The 20538-nt window shown below is 38.1% G+C and overlaps 1 protein-coding gene across 6 annotated transcripts in view; it reads left to right on the plus strand.

The window, feature by feature from the left end:
* sorbs3 (sorbin and SH3 domain containing 3) overlaps positions 1–20538 on the plus strand; it is a 275634-nt gene that overhangs the window by 109550 nt on the left and 145546 nt on the right. For 3 of the 6 annotated variants that reach the window (XM_039769613.1, XM_039769616.1, XM_039769614.1), the window contains exon 2: positions 7195–7273. In XM_039769613.1, coding sequence (XP_039625547.1) covers positions 7262–7273 — 12 coding nt within the window. In that variant the 5' untranslated portion in view covers positions 7195–7261. Of the gene's footprint in view, positions 1–7194; positions 7274–7721; positions 7909–8059; positions 8114–20538 lie in introns of those variants that run through there. The other 3 variants (XM_039769612.1, XM_039769615.1, XM_039769617.1) reach the window with 2 other exon arrangements.

Here is a 20538-nt window from a genome sequence, read left to right on the forward strand (position 1 = left end):
AATTTGGGAATCGATATTGTCCCAGGGTGAGTGGGTGTAAGTGACTCTAGCCATTCATATGTGCCTCTTCCAAGCTAGCTTCATATTTCCCACCACATTTTGCAAGAATATGCCCTGACTACTCTCAGCATTTTAATGAATAAAACAGAATTCAGAAAACTGGAGACCGAATGCATATTTTTCGATCATTATCTAAAAAATTTAATTCAACCTGCCAAAGTTACACAACAAAGAAATAATGCCACATAAGCTAATTGATAGACTGCGTCTTAATTAAAAACAGAAGACCAAAATGTACCTGAACAGTGACCTTCTAATATAGTCGGATCAGCTTGTGAGTTGCTTTAAAGAGGCAGCCAAGATTTATTTCCAAGAATTATTATTTTAAATATCAACAATTACATCTGGTGGCTTTTCCCTTTAATTAAGTTTTAGTTAAGTGCCAACAGCATTTGAGACTGAACTTTCCAGATGAGTTGGAATCATTCCCAATTTTTAAAAAAAAGAAAAATGAATTCATTTTGTTGGGTCAGTACTACTCAACCCTGCATGAAGAAATAATTTTTTTAAGTATAGTGTACTGAAGACATTTGTTTTCCATCAGAGGAGTCATAAGTAAAGAACTAGCTGTGCTGTGTGATAAAATCTTAAATGAATGTAGTCGAAGTGGAGAATACATTGGATCTCTGGGATATCCACTTCAGAAACTGACGACACATCTTCAGGACAGCATATATGTTGTTACTAAAACATTACATTTTCTTAACATTTTATACAAAAAAGTGTTGCTCAGGTTTTAGGGGGGCCATGGGTTCAGTGCAAACCATGTGAGTGACTTTAAGAATAGTTTTTCAGTTTTTTCTGCTGTCTACTTTCATTAATTCAAAGCAGGCATTCTGAGCCACATTATTGAAACCAGTTATTTCTAGGTGATGGTATTCCATGAAACCTTCAGCATAAACCTTGAAGGTGAAGGAGGTTGTTTCCTGTATGCAATAGTTTCAGTTGCTTCTAAGTATGTACACTTGAAAGCCTGTGTGCCCTTTACCGTTACCAATAAACCTTTAATGTATATCAAATTCAGCCTGACTCTTTAAACTACATGAAGCTTACACATTTCTCAGTTACTGAATAAAACTTATTTTTGAAGACATATGGTAGACTGGAGGTAATTAAAAAGCATTGTAAAAACATACATAGAAAAGGCAAAATAGACGCTAAAAGAAGAATCCAGACCTATATTGAAAAATATACATTTGTTACATGAACAATGAAATTAGTAAGATATGAAACAAACTTTAAGCTGAATCATGAACTAGGTATTATCGACTTACTCTGTGCACCTGATTTCATACATTGGATATGGCTTGACCACAAAAGTTTTGATGAGAAATTAATAAATATAAAAGTAAACAGGGGCTTCAGTCAATATATCAATTATAAATGTTTACATTTAAAGCTGTGAATTATGTACCCGGCAAAACCACATCGACAAACTGACAATGACAAAAGCACGGAGTGAGAAAAATGTACTCAGTGGCAAATGCACAAAGCTTATAGCCAGGTAGTCAATGCACAGAAAAGTTCATAAAAATGGTGATTAAAAGAATGACAGAAGGTTATCCTATACATTCAGTTTTTATTAGCTTTAAGTTCTGTGCCTTGTGATGAAGTGCCAATTCCTTTTGAACAATTTGTGAATTATTATTCTCCAGAGCTAGAAGTGTTCATTCAGATTCAGGTATGTCCAGCTTAATACTACCTGAAACAGTTGACAGGTGCCACTTTTGAACTTTTTGCGATAGCACATAGTGTGGCACAATAAATTGCACATTGTAGATACTGATTTCTTTAGATGGTTTTATCTTTTCTTTCCATTTATGTGTACATATTCTCCTTGCAGTATAGGCTTTCTTTTGCCACATTTTTTCTTTCATTTATCTTATGTTTGTATAAAATAAAATCTTTCATGTAAATAACACTGCTCTGTCAATAGTAAAATCAAAATTGACGAGGTCCTTACAGCATATGCCGTAATTGAAATTACATTTATATGTGTGCTGTATTTGCAGAGCACCAGATGGTTTATTATTTTCCTCTGAGCAGTGTGCTTTTGTTCTGCATGCTACAATTCGAATATCTAACTTGTAGTATGCCTATCCGTTTAGTTTAAATTGTTACATTTTATACTCTGATCAAATTTTGAGAAATACTTATAAAGTTTTAACTATGGCACAAAATTCTTCTGCTTCTGTATATACCTGATTAATGGTGTGCTCATAAGCAATTCTTTCTTTATAGTGCATTATGGGACTGTTTCTTTTTTTGGCTCACTGCACAGCTAATTATACTGTACCAGGTGAACCAATGATTGCTACAGCACATATGCTCCATGCTCTGGAATTAAACAACAGCAGGCCAAATTCCTTCTTACCATCTGGGTGTAGCAGGATGACTTTATATGATGCCACAAAAGGCTTATAATATGTTTTATGACATGCATTATATACTGAGCCATTAAATATCACAGAGATAATTATAACATTTTGTTCTAAACACATGTGTTTTATTACAATAATTTAATATAACCCAATACTGGTACATCTATGGAAGTTTATTCCCGACACTCAAAAAAAACTGCTGCAGTAACAAAAATATTACATTATTTTGCAAGAGTATTGTGTTATTATGCAAAAGATCCTCCTCTTGTCCTGTACTGGCTAATGAGGGATACATTAAGGATGCCTGTATTAAAACATCTGTGTAAAGTTTAATAAACTTTATCCATCCATCCATTTTCTAACTCGCTGAATCCGAATACAGGGTCACGGGGGTCTGCTGGAGCCAATCCCAGCCAACACAGGGCACAAGGCAGGAACCAATCCTGGGCAGGGTGCCAACCCACCGCAGTAATAAACTTTATTCTGATTAAAATTAAATGTATGCCTGTAACTTTTGTTCAGTTGCTATCCCTTGACTGCGAGATATATATTGTCTTCATCTCTCACTGCCAGAATTAGGTTGTTTCTTGCCTTACATTCAGTGCTGTTGCAATAGTCACTGGCTCCCTGTGACCTTAAACTATGCAGTCTAAATCTACCCTCAGCACATGCAGAATTAAATGTATACCTATGACTTTTTGCACTTGAAATTATGTCTCTGAAAATGTCTCTTCTCGTCTCTCTGAAAAAGTCTCGTCCCAAGGTTTTTTTTTATATAATAGAGAGAAATGTACCCATACTTTAGGTATCTATCCATCCCAACCCGCTATATATCCTAACTACAGGGTCATGGGGGTCTGCTGGAGCCAATCCCACCCAACACAGGGCGCAAGGCAAAAAACAAACCTCAGGCTGGGCACCAGCCCACCGCGGGGCACACACACACCCAGACACCAAGCACAAACTAGGGACAATTTAGAATCGCCAATCCACCTAACCTGCATGTCTTTGGACTGTGGGAGGAAACCCACGCAGACACGGGGAGAACATGCAAACTCCGCGCAGAGAGGACCCGGGAAGCAGACTCGGGTCTCCTAACAGTGCTACCCACTGCACCACCGGGCCGCCCCTACTTTAGGTATACATTGCAAATTAATACTTAACAGTCTTGATGCTACTAAAAATAATACATTATTAGTTAATCTAATAAGTCATTTTACAATGTTTTTATATCGTGTTATAAAGGCGTATACTGTAATATGTTTTATAACATTCCTACTTTACAATGGATACTTAAGGTGTTATCACAAATGGTTATAAGATTACAAGATATGAGTTAAGCAGAAAAACCAACTGTTCCTGGCAAACTGAGCTAAAAGAGCAACTAGAATTTGTTTGTGAGTAAAGTTGCTTCCATATGTGAAGCAGTGGAAGTGAGGTGAGATGACATGCTGAAAGGGTTGTGTTAAGATGTGTACCTATGGGAGCTATGAAAAAATAATCAGCATTGCTTTAAAAATCATCTTTTCTATGGAACAAAATATTCAAAGACAAAATTTTTTAAATAAATAGCAAGAATCTGCTTTGACCCAAGTTAGGCATACATAGAGTATTACACTACTGCTGTTGGTTTTACTTCGATTATTATAGCAATAGTTATGCTACCTATAACTAAATAATCAATCTGAATTAAAATATAAATAATCAAAGAAGATCTCAGCATTAATATTTGCAATACATAGTTCAATGCATATGTCTCTTTCATACATCTTTTGGTATGGGACTTGTAAAAGCAGTGCTAATGTATGTGATGCACCGTCTACTGTAATAACAAATGCAATGTGTTTTATTATTAAAAAGGCTGATGTGTCATCTTTTGAAATGACAGGGACGTAGCAAACATACAGATACACAAACACTAATCCTTTCATTAAGGTGGATTTAATTACTGCAATTTAGATGACGTACAACCTAAAAAAACAAAGCACCAATTATTAATTTTTTGAGCATAAAGAAAAATATTTGTAAATATCTACAATTTTAGTCCAAGTAAATAAGACTCCATAGAATAAGCATCTTATCAATATCTACACAGATCTGATTCGAGCTGATTCTCATTTTCTGCTTGTTTTTTTTTTTTAATAGATTACCCGAGTCAAAGTAATTTTGTCATCTGATATCTATAATATTTTATATGATTATAGATTTTTTGAAGGCTAATCTGATTTCTAAAAAGCAACTTCCTAATTTACCTGGCCTGAGGGCTGCATTTATCTCCCAATAAATCAATCAATTGTTTATGGCCATAATGACAATCACAATACTCCTTGCAAAGCTAATTATAGTACATCCATCTAGCCCTTATCAGACTTTTTAAATTTAGTTTGGGAAATAACAAAACAACCCTGGGCAGGGCCTCAGTCCATCACAAATCGCAAGAGTACAATATAGTATACAACATAATCTTACGCTTTTCATGGATAGCTTCCAAATTTACTGGAACAAAAAGTGGTCCTGTATGTGTGTATTTATTTATTTTTTTGGAGGACAGTTTCTATATTTAGTACAATTTGGAGTTGCTCTATGTTTTCTGAAAATGTTTTCTTAATGGACTGTTACTAATTTAATATACTGTAAGTAAATTTGTTTTTTTTTAAATAGTTTTAAAAATGTAGCAGCTTAAATTATTTTGCATTTCGTGTATTGTCATTTTTATATTATCAAAAGTCCATAAATGTTGCTAATCAAGTCCCCTGCAGATTTTAATATGACCAAATGAGGTGGCTTGATCCAACGCATCTCATTTCTCTCTGTGACTGAGAGGGGTTTGCTTCTGGTGCTCATGTTTTACTCTCACTCCCCAAATACGGGTATTTTAGGTGAATTGGTAACAATGCATTGGTCCAGTGTTTGTGAGCATACCCCACCATGGGCCATTATACCAAATGCTGCCAGTATAGGCCCTGACTCCAATAGCTCTAAACTGAATTAGTCCAGTTTGAAAATGGATGGATGGACTCCGTGAAGATCACAGCATCATCAGCAAAGTCAAGATCCGTGAATCTTTCTTCACCAACAGATGCCCCACAGCCGCTGGACCCCACGACCTTGCCCAACACCCAGTCCATATACGCATTGAACAGATTAGGAGCAAGAACACAACCCTGACGAACCCCAGACTCAACTGGGATAAACGCAGTGGTTCTGCCTCCACTCTGCATAGCACTCACAGCACCAGTGTACAGGCCAGCCATTATATCCAGCAACCTTAAGGGTATCCCGCGAACCCTCAGGATGTCCCACAAGGCAGCTCGATCAACTGAGTCGAACGCTTTGCGAAAATCGACAAAGGCTGCAAAGAAACTCTGTCGATACTCGCATTTGCTCTCCATGAGAACCCTCAGTGCCAGGATGCGGTTGATGGTAGACTTCTTAGGCGTAAAACTAGACTGTTTTGGTCGCTGGTAGGTGAGCAAGTGATCCTATTGAAGACGACCCTAGCAAGGACCTTACCCGGCACCGAGAGCAGTGTTATGCCCCTGTAGTTGCTGCAATCCAGGCGATCACCCTTCCCTTTCCAAATAGGGACGACAAGTCCCGTTTTCCAGTCAGCTGGGATGATGCCAGTCTCCCAAATGGAAGCAAAGATTGCTTGCAATGCCAGGAGGACAGCCTTACCACCAGCTTGGAGAAGTTCACCCCGGATACCACAGATCCCTGCAGCCTCAGAGCTGGTTCACCACCTGTGCAATCTCAGTGAGATTGGGTGGTTCACAGCTAATTGGAGGATCAGCCTCAAGAACTTTATGGATGACACTGCAGTTGTGCCCCACTGGGCTGGGCTGGCTGGGCTGGCAGAGCCCCACAGCCAAAACAATATGGCTGGACTGTAAGAAAAATATCGCAAAAATGTTGGCAAAACATTGAACAAAATGGCACCCTAATGATGTCAAATAGTAAATGCTCAAAGTTAATAACAAAGTCAAAAACAAAATATTAATGCAAAATATAACATGAAAAACAAGAGCATTTACAAAGGATTATGAATTATTTTTAACATGCATGCAGTGTGTGAAGTATAATAGACCTCTTACAGCGCCACTGCTTAACTGACTAAAGATCATCTGTTACTCAGCTCAAGTTGTGAGAGCCTCTGTTGGCCCTTTTCCACCTTCTTGTATGAAAACAGCTGCTGTGTTGCTTTATCTGATACTTCTTTACTTCTTTCCTAACTCCCCAGTACTGTAAAATGTTTCATCACCTTCCATTTTCTGTTGACATCCTGGAGTGCTGTCACCCAGTGAACACAGCAGTTACCATTCTTTGCACTCCATTCCTGGTTCATTTGGTGGGCCACTCAAAGTCTGGTAATTTTCACAACAGGCTATAATACGTGTAACATTGTTTAAGAGATTAATGAAAACTATACAAAGTAGGTTCCTGTTGAAGTTGAGTGAGTCTTTCCTTCATTCTTGTGTTTTGAAGCACATTCTTCTTGTCTGTGACGCATTTTTACTCTCAACAAGCATTTCTAGGTGAGGGCTCAGCTCCTTGGATCTGTGATAAACCAGCTCCTCTGCCCTTACTATGACACTTTGACCGTGTAAAGTTGAACAAATAAACAATGCTTAACATTCAATGTAAAAAAAACTATAATTCTGCTGTTGATCATCATTCATAAAAGTCCTGAATGGGACTTTAAAATAGATGTTATTCACAAACTCTGAATATCCTGCTCCTTTGTTTTTGAAAGGTGTTGCTGATGCGCTTGTACTGAACAAATAACTGAGACAAGACTGGAGAACAACAGGACAGATGACATGCAATCCCAGGTAATCTGTGGCAAATCTTTTTCTAGCAGTTTAGAGATATTTTATTATCTGTTTAATTTCAACACTGGGTTTTTGAAAGTATGTATTATCAAAAATTCTGATTCTGCCAGTTGTTGTTTCCTTGCAACTTTCGATCTGCTTGTATATTTAATTTTCTGCACCTCAGAAGTCTGGCACTTTTGCAGTCATTATGAGATGTTGGTACATCCCAAGTCAGCCTATGATATACAAAATTAACATCTTTTTGCAGCCTGTTTCTATCAAATCTCTGATATTTGTGTTGTTAACTGCTCCAGAATTAGTTTTGAATGCCTCAGAAGAGCTATATGCTTCAGTGGGAAGAACTTCATTGAAAATTCATAAAAAATAAATGCCATATAAGGGTTTCATTTGAAAAGAAGTTAAAAATAGAATGTATCATGCATTTTCTATTTTAATCCACTCTAAGGGATGTCTGGCTAGCAAACGGTTGCTAAGCAAAGAACAACAGCAAGATGGTACAGACCACAGTTACGGCCCCAGAAAGCCTCCAGATGAGAGAAAGAAAGAGTGAGGCACACTGAAAGCAGGAGTACAGTAGGAGAGTGAGAGAAGAGAGGCAAAGACAGAGTGGCACAGGGGCCACTAGGGAGTATGTAAGTGTGACATACAGTTGTTGTAAATGTGTTATTATCATTATTAGCAGAAGTAGTTTTATTGTCACTTGTAAAGAATACAGTGAAATGTTTCTTTGTCCAGCCCTACTCTGTAACGCAAATGCAGCTATCTTACCTGATGGACATCTTACTTCTGTTCACAAGGATGTCTCATAAATGCACTGAGATGATTGCAGTCGTAAATGTGAGTATTGACACATAATGGAATCATTCAAAATTTCCCCCAGGATAATAAGGATAAGGTGACCCAGAAGTGGACAGGGAAACCTGAATCTATTTTTCCTGTCAGGTGTGGCAGCTCCTATTGGGCAGGTGTTATCTGGCGGGTTCAGTGTTACACAATATCTTCAAATGTAATTATGTTTTGGTTTTCTAATACAATTTTGTTTAAGTGAAATTGTAGAAAGATTTTTTTGTGCTAAACGGTATATAGCAAAGCATGACACAAACAGCAGGTTGATTCTCCCTCAGCAAATCAAGCTTTTGAAGTCTTTGCACTAACATTATACAACAACAACAACATTTATTTATATAGCACATTTTCATACAAACAGTAGCTCAAAGTGCTTTACATAATAAAGAATAGAAAAATAAAAGACACAATAAGAAAACAAAATTAATTAACATCGAATAAGAGTAAGGTTTAATGGCCAGGGGGGACAGAAAAAACAAAAAAACTCCAGACGGCTGGAGAAATGTCTTGAAATTATGTTTTGAAAGCATTTTATGTTCCTTCATTGATGCTTGGAGTGGCCTGTTATGCTGTTCTTTCTCCTTTTCTGCCTTCTTCTTGACCTCTCTTTCTTTTATTCCCCTACCATGTTGTGAGTGGCAGTCTCCCCTTCTCCTTTCTGATCATCCATGGGGCTCCTGTTCCCCCCATTTGACTGTGCCCTGGGCTATGCAATTCCAACTGATCCCTGAAAAGAGAGAACAAAAGCTTCTGACACACCAGACCTCAAATTGCTTTTTAGTGGTTATTGATGTGGTCCTTGAAAGTTGCTGTGAAGAGGTGAAGCGGGCTGTGGCTGTAGACACACTGCAGCAGCACCACTACTTTCCTTCTAACCAGGTCTTCAGGCAGACTACAAATCCTATGGCTTTAGAACTTAAATATATTGAGTCCCAACTGGATAAATGGGTTAGAAAATGAGTGAATGATTTTGTATTTGATTGTATCCACATGCATAATGAAAACTTATGCCAGGTTGTCTAAGTACTGCGTAAAAATAATTTCATTTCTGCATGAAGTGCATTTTAAATACAGTGGAACCTGCGAGCATAATTCGTTCCGGAAACGTGCTTGCAATCCAAAGCACTCGTGAATTTCCCCATAAGAAATAATGGAAACTCAGACGATTTGCTCCACAACCCAAAACTATTCATATAAAAATGATTAATACAAAATATAAAGTAAAAATACATAAAACAAATTAACCTGAACTTTACCTTTGAAAAGAACCATGGCTGGTGTGAGTGTGTTTCTAAATTCTTGTGGGATTCCACCCAACATGACGACATGCGGAAGAACATCCCAAAGCAATCGCAGTCTCCCAGCACTGTAGCAGTTCGCTGTAAAAAGCGAATCCAGAAAGATCGCCAACATGCTATAAGCGCCTGCCATCAGTGGGTGATACAAGAAACAAGGAACATTATAAATGCGCAGGGCACAGTACTACTTGGCCACGACCTTGCCTGACTAGGAGAGTGGCAGATCCTGCTACAATAAATAACCACACTGTTGCTGTTTCAAGCTGAATAAAGCTGGTGGTGCAAGACGGGGACTTGCACTTCACAGCACACACATGCGCATGCGCGCACACGCACACACAGTCACAATGCCATAGTAAACAGTATACGCTCGTACAGATGTTGACCATATGAGTGAGGCACGCTGACTCAGACGGAGAATAGGAGATGATTGCCCACAATCCCGCAGCAAGAGAGAGAGAGAGAAGAACCATCAGCTCAGTTGTGATTACATGACGCTCAGCAAACAAAGAGTATACATACTACTCATATTACAAGATGTCGCTCGTTTATCAAGTGAAAATTTATTAAAAATTTTAGCTCGTCTTGTAAAACACTTGTAAACCAAGTTACTCGCAAACCGAGGTTCCACTGTATACTGTATGTTTAATGTATCAAATGTCGACAATCATCCTATGATGGGCTGATACCCTGTCCATGTGTTGTTCCTGCCTTGTACTTGCTGCTGAAGCCCTGCTCAGGATAAGTAGGTTTATAAAATGGATAGATGGATAAAATAGGACAATTATTAAAAACAATAAGAATTACATTTACAAATGTGGGAACTAGTGAAAAATAAATAAATAACTTACTGCTGAAACTATAGCTGGTTCAGACACATCACATAAAACCTAAAGTTATCAGAGTATGAGGTGCGGCTGCTGTTTACATTTAACACACCTTCCACTTCATGGCCTCAAGACTTGTAAAATTAAGGCTCATTGTAGTAAATCACTTGGATCTGAATACAATGATGAAAGTTCCCCATTGCAATGATTTATAAGCTGATATATTTGAAGTTTATCTCATAAATATGTTATAACATTTCAAACACACCTTTGAAGGGTGGAGACGTGGGGCTATTGAAAGGGGAGAAAAGGGAAGAAAGTCAGCTTTTTTTCTGCAGTGTTACACTCAGAACTTTCTCTAAAACATCACAAAAAAATGTATTTTTCAGAATGGTGTCTGTTTTAGAAATTGGCATCAACTTAGGGTTGGCTCTTGCTTTTTTGCAGCCCTAAGCTTGAAGGCAGCTGCTTTACATCTACAGCATGGACGAGCCGATCCCCTTTTTTTTTTAACCGAATTTAACACAAATATTAGATAGAACAGACTGGTCAGGGGTCCCTGGTAGGTATTCTGACCCCCACTACCCTCAATTTGAATTGAGCAGGTTATGTTAACATTTTACATGACAATAAAATATTACTGCATTTTTACAAAAAATATTACTGCATTATTACAAAATATATTACTGCATTTTTTTCTTTATTGTTTAACTATATATGCTTTTCTATCCACTGGATATCTCTGTATTATAAAAAAAAAAAAAACTTGGGAGGAGACGAGACATGATTTTCTCAAAGAGATACTTTTATATCCCGCGAGACAAGTCTTTGTGCCAAATCGATTTAACTACACCCAGGGCCGGAATTAAAAGACAAAGAGTAGATGACAAAGTAGAACGTCGTAAAGAATTCAAACACGCTGCCGCGGTACACATGCAGAGCAGGTTAAAGATAATGGAAGTACAAAAATTCGAAAGTCTCAAAAAAAAGATAGTAAAGATCACATTAGTGCAAACAAACGGAAATTAGTGCTCAGTGAAATAACAGGACAGCGAAAAGAGATCAAATACAGTATATTGTTCAGATGTAAACTTTAAGTCGGAGACTTGTAGATCATCTAATTTGTGTTGCCATCAAGGGAAAAAAAAGTAGTGTTTCTTCCCAATGAAGAAGCATATTTGCGAGAATTAAAAGATTTGTTGTTTGGTGGAAGTGAAATCCCATGAGAGAAAATTTCAAGCCCTGCAAGACAAGAGCTTATGCAAAGAGATTTGGAAAAGTCCTGCCCACATAACCACGCACACGGTTTAATCATTTCTCATTTTGGTGCATGCTATTGCCAGACACATTTCTTGTGGAGAGAAAGAAACAATATTCACTCACCGGCAGTTATACGTTGCATTGTCAAGATGTAATTCCAGATACAGAATCAAAATTCAATGCAATATGGATGAAAAGGTAAAAGCAAAAAGAGATTGAATATATAAACATAGATGATATGACAGAAGTATGTAGATATTGTTTGGCTTTAAACTTTAAGTCAGAGACTTGTAGATTGTCTAATTCATGTTGCCATCAGGGAAAAGTAGTGTTTCTTCCCAATGAAGAGGCATATCTGCGAGAATTAAAAGTTTTGTTGTTGGGTGAAAATGAAATCCACATAAGCGAGCGACAGAGACAGAGCAAGCAAAGCGAGCAGGGGGTGCAGCCCCCTAGTTTTTTTTACATTTTTAACATTCTCAGTTAAACAGAATGTATGTTATCTGTTACTAAGACATCTTGAGGGTTACATCAAACATAACATAATATAATATATACTTGATATCATTTTCATGATGAAATGCATTAAAGCATGAATTAAACATGTGTGGCATAGTGCTCTGTTGAAGCAGTGGTTAGCACTCACTAATCCAATGACACAGGTTCAAATCCTGCAGCCATTCATAGATTTTGCATGTCCTCCCCATTTTTGCATAGGTTTATTACCCGGGAACTCTGGGTTTTCTTCAACATCCACACAAAGCTTATGTAACTTGGCCATATGGTGGACTGGCACCTTCTTACCTTGTGCCCAGTGATGCCCAAAGAACACTCACTCACAGGCAGAGCGTGCAGACTCCATATAGGCAGTAACTGAACTGGGCATTGAAAGACTCCAGAGCTGCTGGGTGATGTGGGAGTCTTTACTCTGTCTTTGTTAAGGTTTTATTATATAGCAGTAAGTGATGTACCATAGCATGCCCTTAACGGCCCTCTTCTAAAGTTTTACTACTTTGATTCCCTGAATAATGATAGATAATAAGCTAAACTAATGACAAACAATAGCAGCTCGACCTGCTGCTGGTAAGCAGAGGTAAGAATCATAGTATTGTATCATAATGGCAGTGACTCCCCTGATTGAGTTAACAAAAATGCACCTTAAACATGAGCCTGACACAAGACTTGTGGGCAGATTTGTCAAAAGTGATGATAGAGTCTGGGCTCTAGCACCGCCTGTAAGAAACACATACTTTCTCCCCGTGCCCACATATGACTTTCTCTGTGCACTCCAAGTTTACTCAGATTTTAACTGACGGCTCTGTATGAGCATGGCCAAGGCCAGATTAAGACCCCCGTGGGGTGTCAAAGCCACACTAAGCACATTTACAGTACTTATTTGGCAGACACCTTTATCCAAAGCGACTTATAACATTTGAGAGTTGGAGCACAGGCAGATGAAGTGACTTGCTCAAGGTCACGCAGGTGTCAGAAGTGGGATCTGAACCCACAACCTCAGGGTTTGAAGTCTATATCTTTAACCACTGCACCCAACACTTACCCATAATTGAACATCAATACAAGCCCTGATCTGGAAAGCAAACTTCAAAAACTTTGTATTGGGTTAACTTCACCATCCTTTTTTGTTCATTTGTGCATTTCAATTAATGTAACCAAGGAACTGTACAGTATTTAAAAATTCTGCATCAATTGCTATCACATTATCTTTTCTTCTGTATGCCTTCTCAAAATTAGGAAAATGAAGACACTGGCATATAAAAATATCAGTGTCCCACCACAGATACGCTGAATGCAAGAAATGTTACTGTGGAATGTTTTAGGTGTGGCCCTCTTAACCTGGTACTTGTGAACTTTTGGCCAAATAACACCATATTCTGATATATTACTAGGGATTTGTACGTCATCTCAGAATAATGACACAAGACTTTGAAAATGCATGTGTTCCACTATATATACAATGAATTACAAACACTGTGGATTTGTTTTATTTGTGACCCGTGAACACGACACTTGTGAACAACTGGCCAAATGACACTTCACAGTTTGGGATATACAAAGGACTTATCTATTTTTTTTGCACACCATCTCACAATAATGACACTGTCTTGTCATTTTCTAACCCACCTAATTCAGACAAAGGTCAGGGTTGGGGCAGTAATTGAAGCCTATCCCAGCTAGCATAGGGTGCAAGGCAGGAACAAACCCTGGACAGGGCGCCAGTCCATTGCAGGACGAACGCACACAGCCACACACAGAACACAATAAACACACACCAGAGCCAGTTTAGTGTTGTCAGTTCACCAACCCTGCATGTCTTTGGACAGTGGGAGGACCCCGGAGGAAGCCCACTGAGGGAGAAAATGCAATTTCCATGCAGGGAGGACCTGGGGACCTGATCCTAACAGCATCATAGGCCCATAAGCAAAGTAGTGCACTGGGGCACTGTATTGATAGCAAATCAGAAACATACATTGGCCTAAGAAACACTGTGGGCCCCTATGCTCCTGGGGTCCCATACTTTAAGACGGCCCTTATCTAAAAAGAAAACAATACATGTGTTCCACTTTATATGCTGAATTACAAGAAATTTTACTGTAGATTTTTTTATGACCCCTTAAACATGGCACATGTAAACATATAGCCAACTGACACACCACTTTCTATGGGAATCAAGAACTTCATCCTAAATCAACCGAAACCAATATGAACTGTTTTATTTGCTTTTGTATAATTTCATTAACTTTAATAACATCAAACTGTTTGTACTAAATCGGTTGTCTAGTATAATAAAAATCCTGGGACGAGATGTGATTTTTTCAAAGAGATACTTTAGTGTCCCGTGAGACGGGACTTTGTGCAAGAGATTTAACCACACCCAGGGCTGGAAATAAAAGACAAAGAGTAGATGACAAAGTAGAACATCGTAAAGAATTCAAAAACGTTGGCACGATACACATGCAGAGCAGGTTAGAGGTAATGAAAGTAGTAAAATTCAAAAGTCTCAAAAAAACGATAGTAAAGATTGCATTAGTGCAAACAAACGGCATTAGAGCAAACAAACAGAAATTTTTACGCGGTGAAATAATGGAACAGCGAATAGAGATTGAATATATTGTTCGGATTTAAACTTTAACTTGGAGACTTGTAGATCGTCTAATTCATGTTGCCACCAGGGAACAGTAGTGGTTCTTCCCAATGAAGTGGCTTATCCGCGAGAATTAAAAGATTTGTTGTATGGTGAAAGTGAAATCCACATACGCAAGCAGCAGAGACGCGAAGTGGCTGGCATTTAGCGCAGGCCGGAGAGGTTGGTGAGCAAAGCAAGCAGGTCCCCTAGTACTATATATATATATTTTTTATATATATTAACTAGCTGTGTAAGCCTGCACTGTAAAAATCCCGGGCTCCTAGAAATTATTGAAATTGTCGCAAAAAAAATCAAGTCTGTGATTTCGTTTTGTGGATGTGCTCGCCCCCTTTGTCTATCAGTGGCTAAGCGAGTTTCTCTCTCCTCAGAGGTTTTGTTTTGCCGATGTGCTCGCCTCACTTGTGTATTAGTGGCTAAGTGAGTTTGTCTTTCATCGACAGTTTAACTTTGGCAACGGAGTCGCTTTCTTTCAGCTTCATGCTGTAGCCTCAAACTTCTTTCTTCTTCCAACTCATTAAATTAGGGCTGCCTTGCCGGCTCATTGACTTTCATGCTGTAGCCTCACACTTCCGGGTTGGACAGACAGACACACACACTTCCACGTGTAGATGTTTATATATAAGTTTAGATATGGTTGATCTATTATCAACCTTAATGTATAAATAGTTTATTTAGAAAATCTTTTTCTCTGATAAAAGTGAAGGTTTGTTTTGCACTTTAGTGATTAAATTTTGCTTAACAATGCCTGGCTGATTTTGTATTTAGTATACTTAATTTATTAGAAATTATGATAGTATTAATTAATAATAATAATCCAAGTAAATGTGGTATATCTTTGCTTCTATTGATTACTTTCTGGAAAACACCTGTATGCATGTAAATGTATGATAAGGTGCTATATAAATAAACTAATTATTATTATTATTATTACGGGCTGAATTCACAAGCTATTTACTCGTATTTTCAGTTCCACCTTAAAATCTGCTAAAACCAGGAGGTTTTAAGGTGGAAAGGAAAAGTAAGTATCTGGCAAATAAGTAGCCAACTTCAGCCTCATATTCAGTCCAGCATCTACAAATTTATCGAAAACATGTTATTAAACAATTTATCTCTACATAATTTTTTTTTGTTGACGGAATGCAAGTATTGCAGCAGAGTGCTCTCATTTGACGTTACCTAAAGAGAGTAACGGTTTCTTGCTGGCACTGTTGTTTTTTGTTTTTGTGATATTGTTTGTTAAACATGCTTTGTAACTTGATTTTACTAACTCATTCAGTGAAAACAGCTGTGTAACTAGAGCAGGTGAAGTTTTTTGTTTATCTGGGTTCGATGATAAAAGAACCTGGTATGTGTTACACAGATATATGAAGGTGAATGACAATGGCTACAAATGCAGTGTAGGTGCTAAGAAACAGCTGGAGATGCAGGAACATGCAGGAACATCACAATGGAAATGAACGTTAGGCTATTGCAAACATTTATATAGCCAATTGCAATAAGGATGTGAAGGGTGGCCATGAAGGAAGCATGACCAACGTCGGTTAGAAGCTTTTGAGATATGGTGCAATAGGAGACTATAGAGGGTTTCTTGGATGGAACACAAAACAAACGAGTGGGGAGACAGCTGCTGTTTAAGATACAGAAATTTAAAGTGGCGCATTCTGATTGCATGACGTGAAATCAAGTGTGTTTCGAGTAGGATATTATGAGTCAGGGAATAATGGATCGAAAGAGAAGTCAGAGGCGAGAGAGAAGGAGGTGAATAAATGATATCAGAGACAGGACAGGTATGGATGTCAACACAGCTGCAAGAAGAACTGACAGAAACAAAGGCATGTCCTACTCGCCACTTTACCCTGCTGGAGGTGACGGCGACTACGAAAGAGAGTATTTTTTTTCGGTAGAAATGAAAAATAAGCGTTTGATCCTTGAACTAGCTCAAATTATCAACCTTTATTTTCACTTAAAAGAGGTTGCTGTTTCACTCTTCTCTTTAAGATTTCACAGCTTAAAGCACTTCACTATCTGCTTTGAAACTTTGTGAACGATCAGTGCGTCCTGTGTCTCCCCCTTGTGGTCACTACTGCATTACATTCCTGGTACTTTTTGTATTGTAAACTTCTCGTAAAGAAGGGGGCTGCTGCATAGACCATAGTCAACCCCCTCATTTCTCCCATCCTCTCTTTTCAGAACATTAGAGCAATTGTAACAAGAATATGTCATTCAGATAAACCAGCTCGTCTTTTCCAATTCACCTAGATTGTCCAAAACAACATCAAGTAAATCAAAATGCCCTTAATGTCCTCCTCGTCTTCTCCTTTTCTCTCTTTCACTTGCTAGTGACAGTTAATACACTGGTTTTTGCTTTGGTGCTTTGTGAAAGTCACAGATAGCCTCAGATCTTTTCAATCCGAACTCTGGAAACAGATTTGTTTAAAATTTGTTAAAGAAACAAGTTCTCAATTAGTGGACTTGTGCTTTAACAGTTTATAATGAGCTTAGTTTCAAACACCTCAAACCAATTTAAACATATTAAATAAAAAAAGACATTTAATTCACACATAGTGAAATGTATTGCCTGGCTACCATTAAGTTTACAGTAGATAAAGTACCAAAACAAGCTTGTAATAATTACTACATTGTTGAGGCCAGTTTTGAAATCTATGGCTTCAATTTGAATATAATGGACTCTAAGAATTCGAAACAGCAAAACAATAATGATTCATACGGTTGAGTGAGCTGATGTACTTCAGGAAGTCCCGCCTGCACATTCTGTTTGATTCTGAAGCCCAATTAAAATTCACATTTTGACCTACTCTGTGCACCTGTCCTGTTTGCACGTTATCAAAAGAGGTTCAGTATCTGATACCCAAAAGGTTATTACTGAATTCAGTGAAGAACAGGAGGTTGTGTCATATTGAGCCACCATCCCAAGGTTCCTATGTTCATGGCTTGTTTGTCACCTGTCTTACTCTGCGTAGGCTCCATATTTGCTATTCTCAGCCTTTCCCTTTGTCTGTCATTGGATGCACGGGGTCATGGGAACCAGACTCCGAATATTCTGAGTTGTTGCACTGTAGGCAACAAAAGCAGCCTCTGTCTGAATGAAAGCTAATACCAGGCGTCCTCATTTGCTTTTTTTCTGTGCTCCATTTGCTTGTATGGCATTCCATTTCTTGCACAATGAGAGAGCAAATCTAAGCAGGAACTGCAACAAAGTGTTTTATAATGTGGCGCTGGTGCCACCCAGGGTTTGGTAAAGTAATTTGTCAGCCTGTGCTGCACTACATTAGGTACTGGTAGTGCACATCTGATGATGTCCTCCTTTGGCTCCATCTGATGTGCTTTTAGTTCCGTTCTCTTCCTTAGACTAGCACTGTAGCAGTATGGAAATAAGAAACAGGAGCTGTAAAGTGGCCACCATTCTCGAAGCTGTTATACTGTGAATTGTGGGAATCTTGTGAGAGGTAAGTGTGCAAACTGTCAATCAGTGGTGAAGATTAGGAACGTTTTAGTGTCCCAGCCATACAAGGCAGAAATCAATAAATCAGTATATTTTAGGTAGTCTCTTAAATGAAGGGCTACCTTAAAATACTTTACAAAATAATTCAGAATATACCTTTGTAGAAGTGCTTGAGTAACAATGATAGGTTAGTATCGAAAATGCACTGAATCAGTGGGAAAAAGCACATGAAAACAAAGATATCACAGAAATAATAATAACTGTCAAAGATAACTGAGTCAAATAGCAGGCAACTAAATAAGAATGTTGGAATCGAAAGTAAAGATTGAAGATGACCAGACTCTATCTTGTCAACAAAAGGGGCAGGTGAATGTCTAGACGCCCTCACATGTACCCCACTAATTTAGAATTACCGAACAACTGAAAAGCATGTCTAGCCAGCAGCTCTGGAAACACAGGGACGACATGTATACTGAGCAAGCACCACGAAAACCATGCTGAGGGATGATGTTTGCTAACTGCTGACACTTGATATAAAATGAAATCGCATCACTTTAGTTTAGGCACTGCAACAATGCATCTATTACTCATACTATTGTGTAACAAGACCTTAACAAACACTTCTTCTGGTCTTCATAACACTTAAAAAGCATTGGTAAGGCAGTTATCCACCTATACAATGTGACCTACTAAAATAGCTTCACTTTGGAATAATTAGAAGTGCTTTAAGTGAGACACACGTCTCTTGATATTGCATACTTCAATATAAAACCTGTAAATCCTTCATATTTACAAATAATTTTGCCATCATGTCAATATGCCACACTGCACTGAGATGAATAACCTATCTACTGATGTATTATAAGCGTAATGAAAACCAAAAGAAGCCTATATTAAGGTCTTGTTACATAAAAGTATATGAATAATACACTGGCATAGCAATGGATTTTGCAGATGGTGCAAAGCACAAGGGCCTACGAGATTGAGTGCCCCACTAGGGGCCATATAGATTTTTAAAACTTTTTTAATAACTTAACTGAAACAGTGGTTTCACAGTATCAATGCAGTGGCTTCAATGTTCTATGTCTTGTTACCATCAACTCTGACCTCGATAGCTGACGACAAATTGTGTGCAGCTGCCAATCTTCTCATTGAATGGTATAGCACCGACATTTCACCACCATTTTGTGCTCAATTGTTGTCATTTTGTGCATGTTTTCAATCCATCCTGTTAACCAGTTGACCGTTTTTGAAGTAGCTGAACTCTTGTTGATAGATCACTGTGCACCGTTGTCTACTTTCAGTGATGGTTGCACTGATCACGTTACTGCTGACTATACCAGTGACTGTTTCTGTGAGTGAACGATCATTCTCCAAGTTAAAACCCATCAAAAATTACCTGAGAAGCACAACGTCGCAATGGCTTGGCAACTTGACTCACAGTGGGCCATTTACAAATCACTAATTAACCAAACACATACATCTTTAGACATATGGATGGTCAACCATAATGTCTGGAGGAAAATCCACACACAAAAAATATACCAACTTTACAGAGACACTGCAGGATTCAAACAAGGTGACAGTGCTAACCACTCCACCTCTGTGCCAATGATATGAAAGGAGACCCTTGGACACAAACATCTTCAATTTCTTTAATAAGGACAAGATGGATCCATGCATAGTAAAATGTTCATATAACTGATATAAAATGGCATTTGATTTTGGGTTCTTTTCAATGTCAACAACGTCCAAAACTCCTCTAAACAATAGCAGTAATGGTAATTTTAGTATTGTCATACAATGTTCATCATCTCACCACTATCCAAAATAAGGGTATTCTGTCTGAACCACTGGTTAGCTTATCTGGAAGCTGAGATGTGGACACAGATGAATGTTCCTTTATTGCAAAGTCCCCATTTTAAAATCAGCAAAGAAATGGTTAACTGAAAACGAAAACCTGATTGTTTGCGAGGACAATCTCAGTTTCCAGAGATCATTCCATAAGCACAGAAATAGTAACTTCCACAATTTGAAAAATCTTCTAAATATTTCAGTGTTAAATTAGTAACTCTAAATCAGCCCAGTTTCAATGATGGTAGGTTTTTGTGTCAACAATCCAAAAATGGGTGTTTAACTTTTGCTTCATGAATTGGCACTCCTTTTTTGATGTTTAATTTATATTACTAATATGATTCAGACCACAGTCGGTCTATGGGGTTTGCTTGGTCTACCTGTATCTGTGAGACTTTTCTGGGATGCTTGGCAATTAGGCTGAAGAGAGGTCTGCAAGGCCAGTGAATAAACAGTAGATGTGGCAGGACAATTCCAAAGCTAGACCTTCTTATAGATCTACCTTAGATATCTGGCACATTTAGATCAATAGAAGGCTCAGGTGCTGA

Source organism: Polypterus senegalus, chromosome 11, assembly GCF_016835505.1.
Source record: "Polypterus senegalus isolate Bchr_013 chromosome 11, ASM1683550v1, whole genome shotgun sequence".
In the NCBI taxonomy this organism is placed as follows: domain Eukaryota; kingdom Metazoa; phylum Chordata; class Cladistia; order Polypteriformes; family Polypteridae; genus Polypterus; species Polypterus senegalus.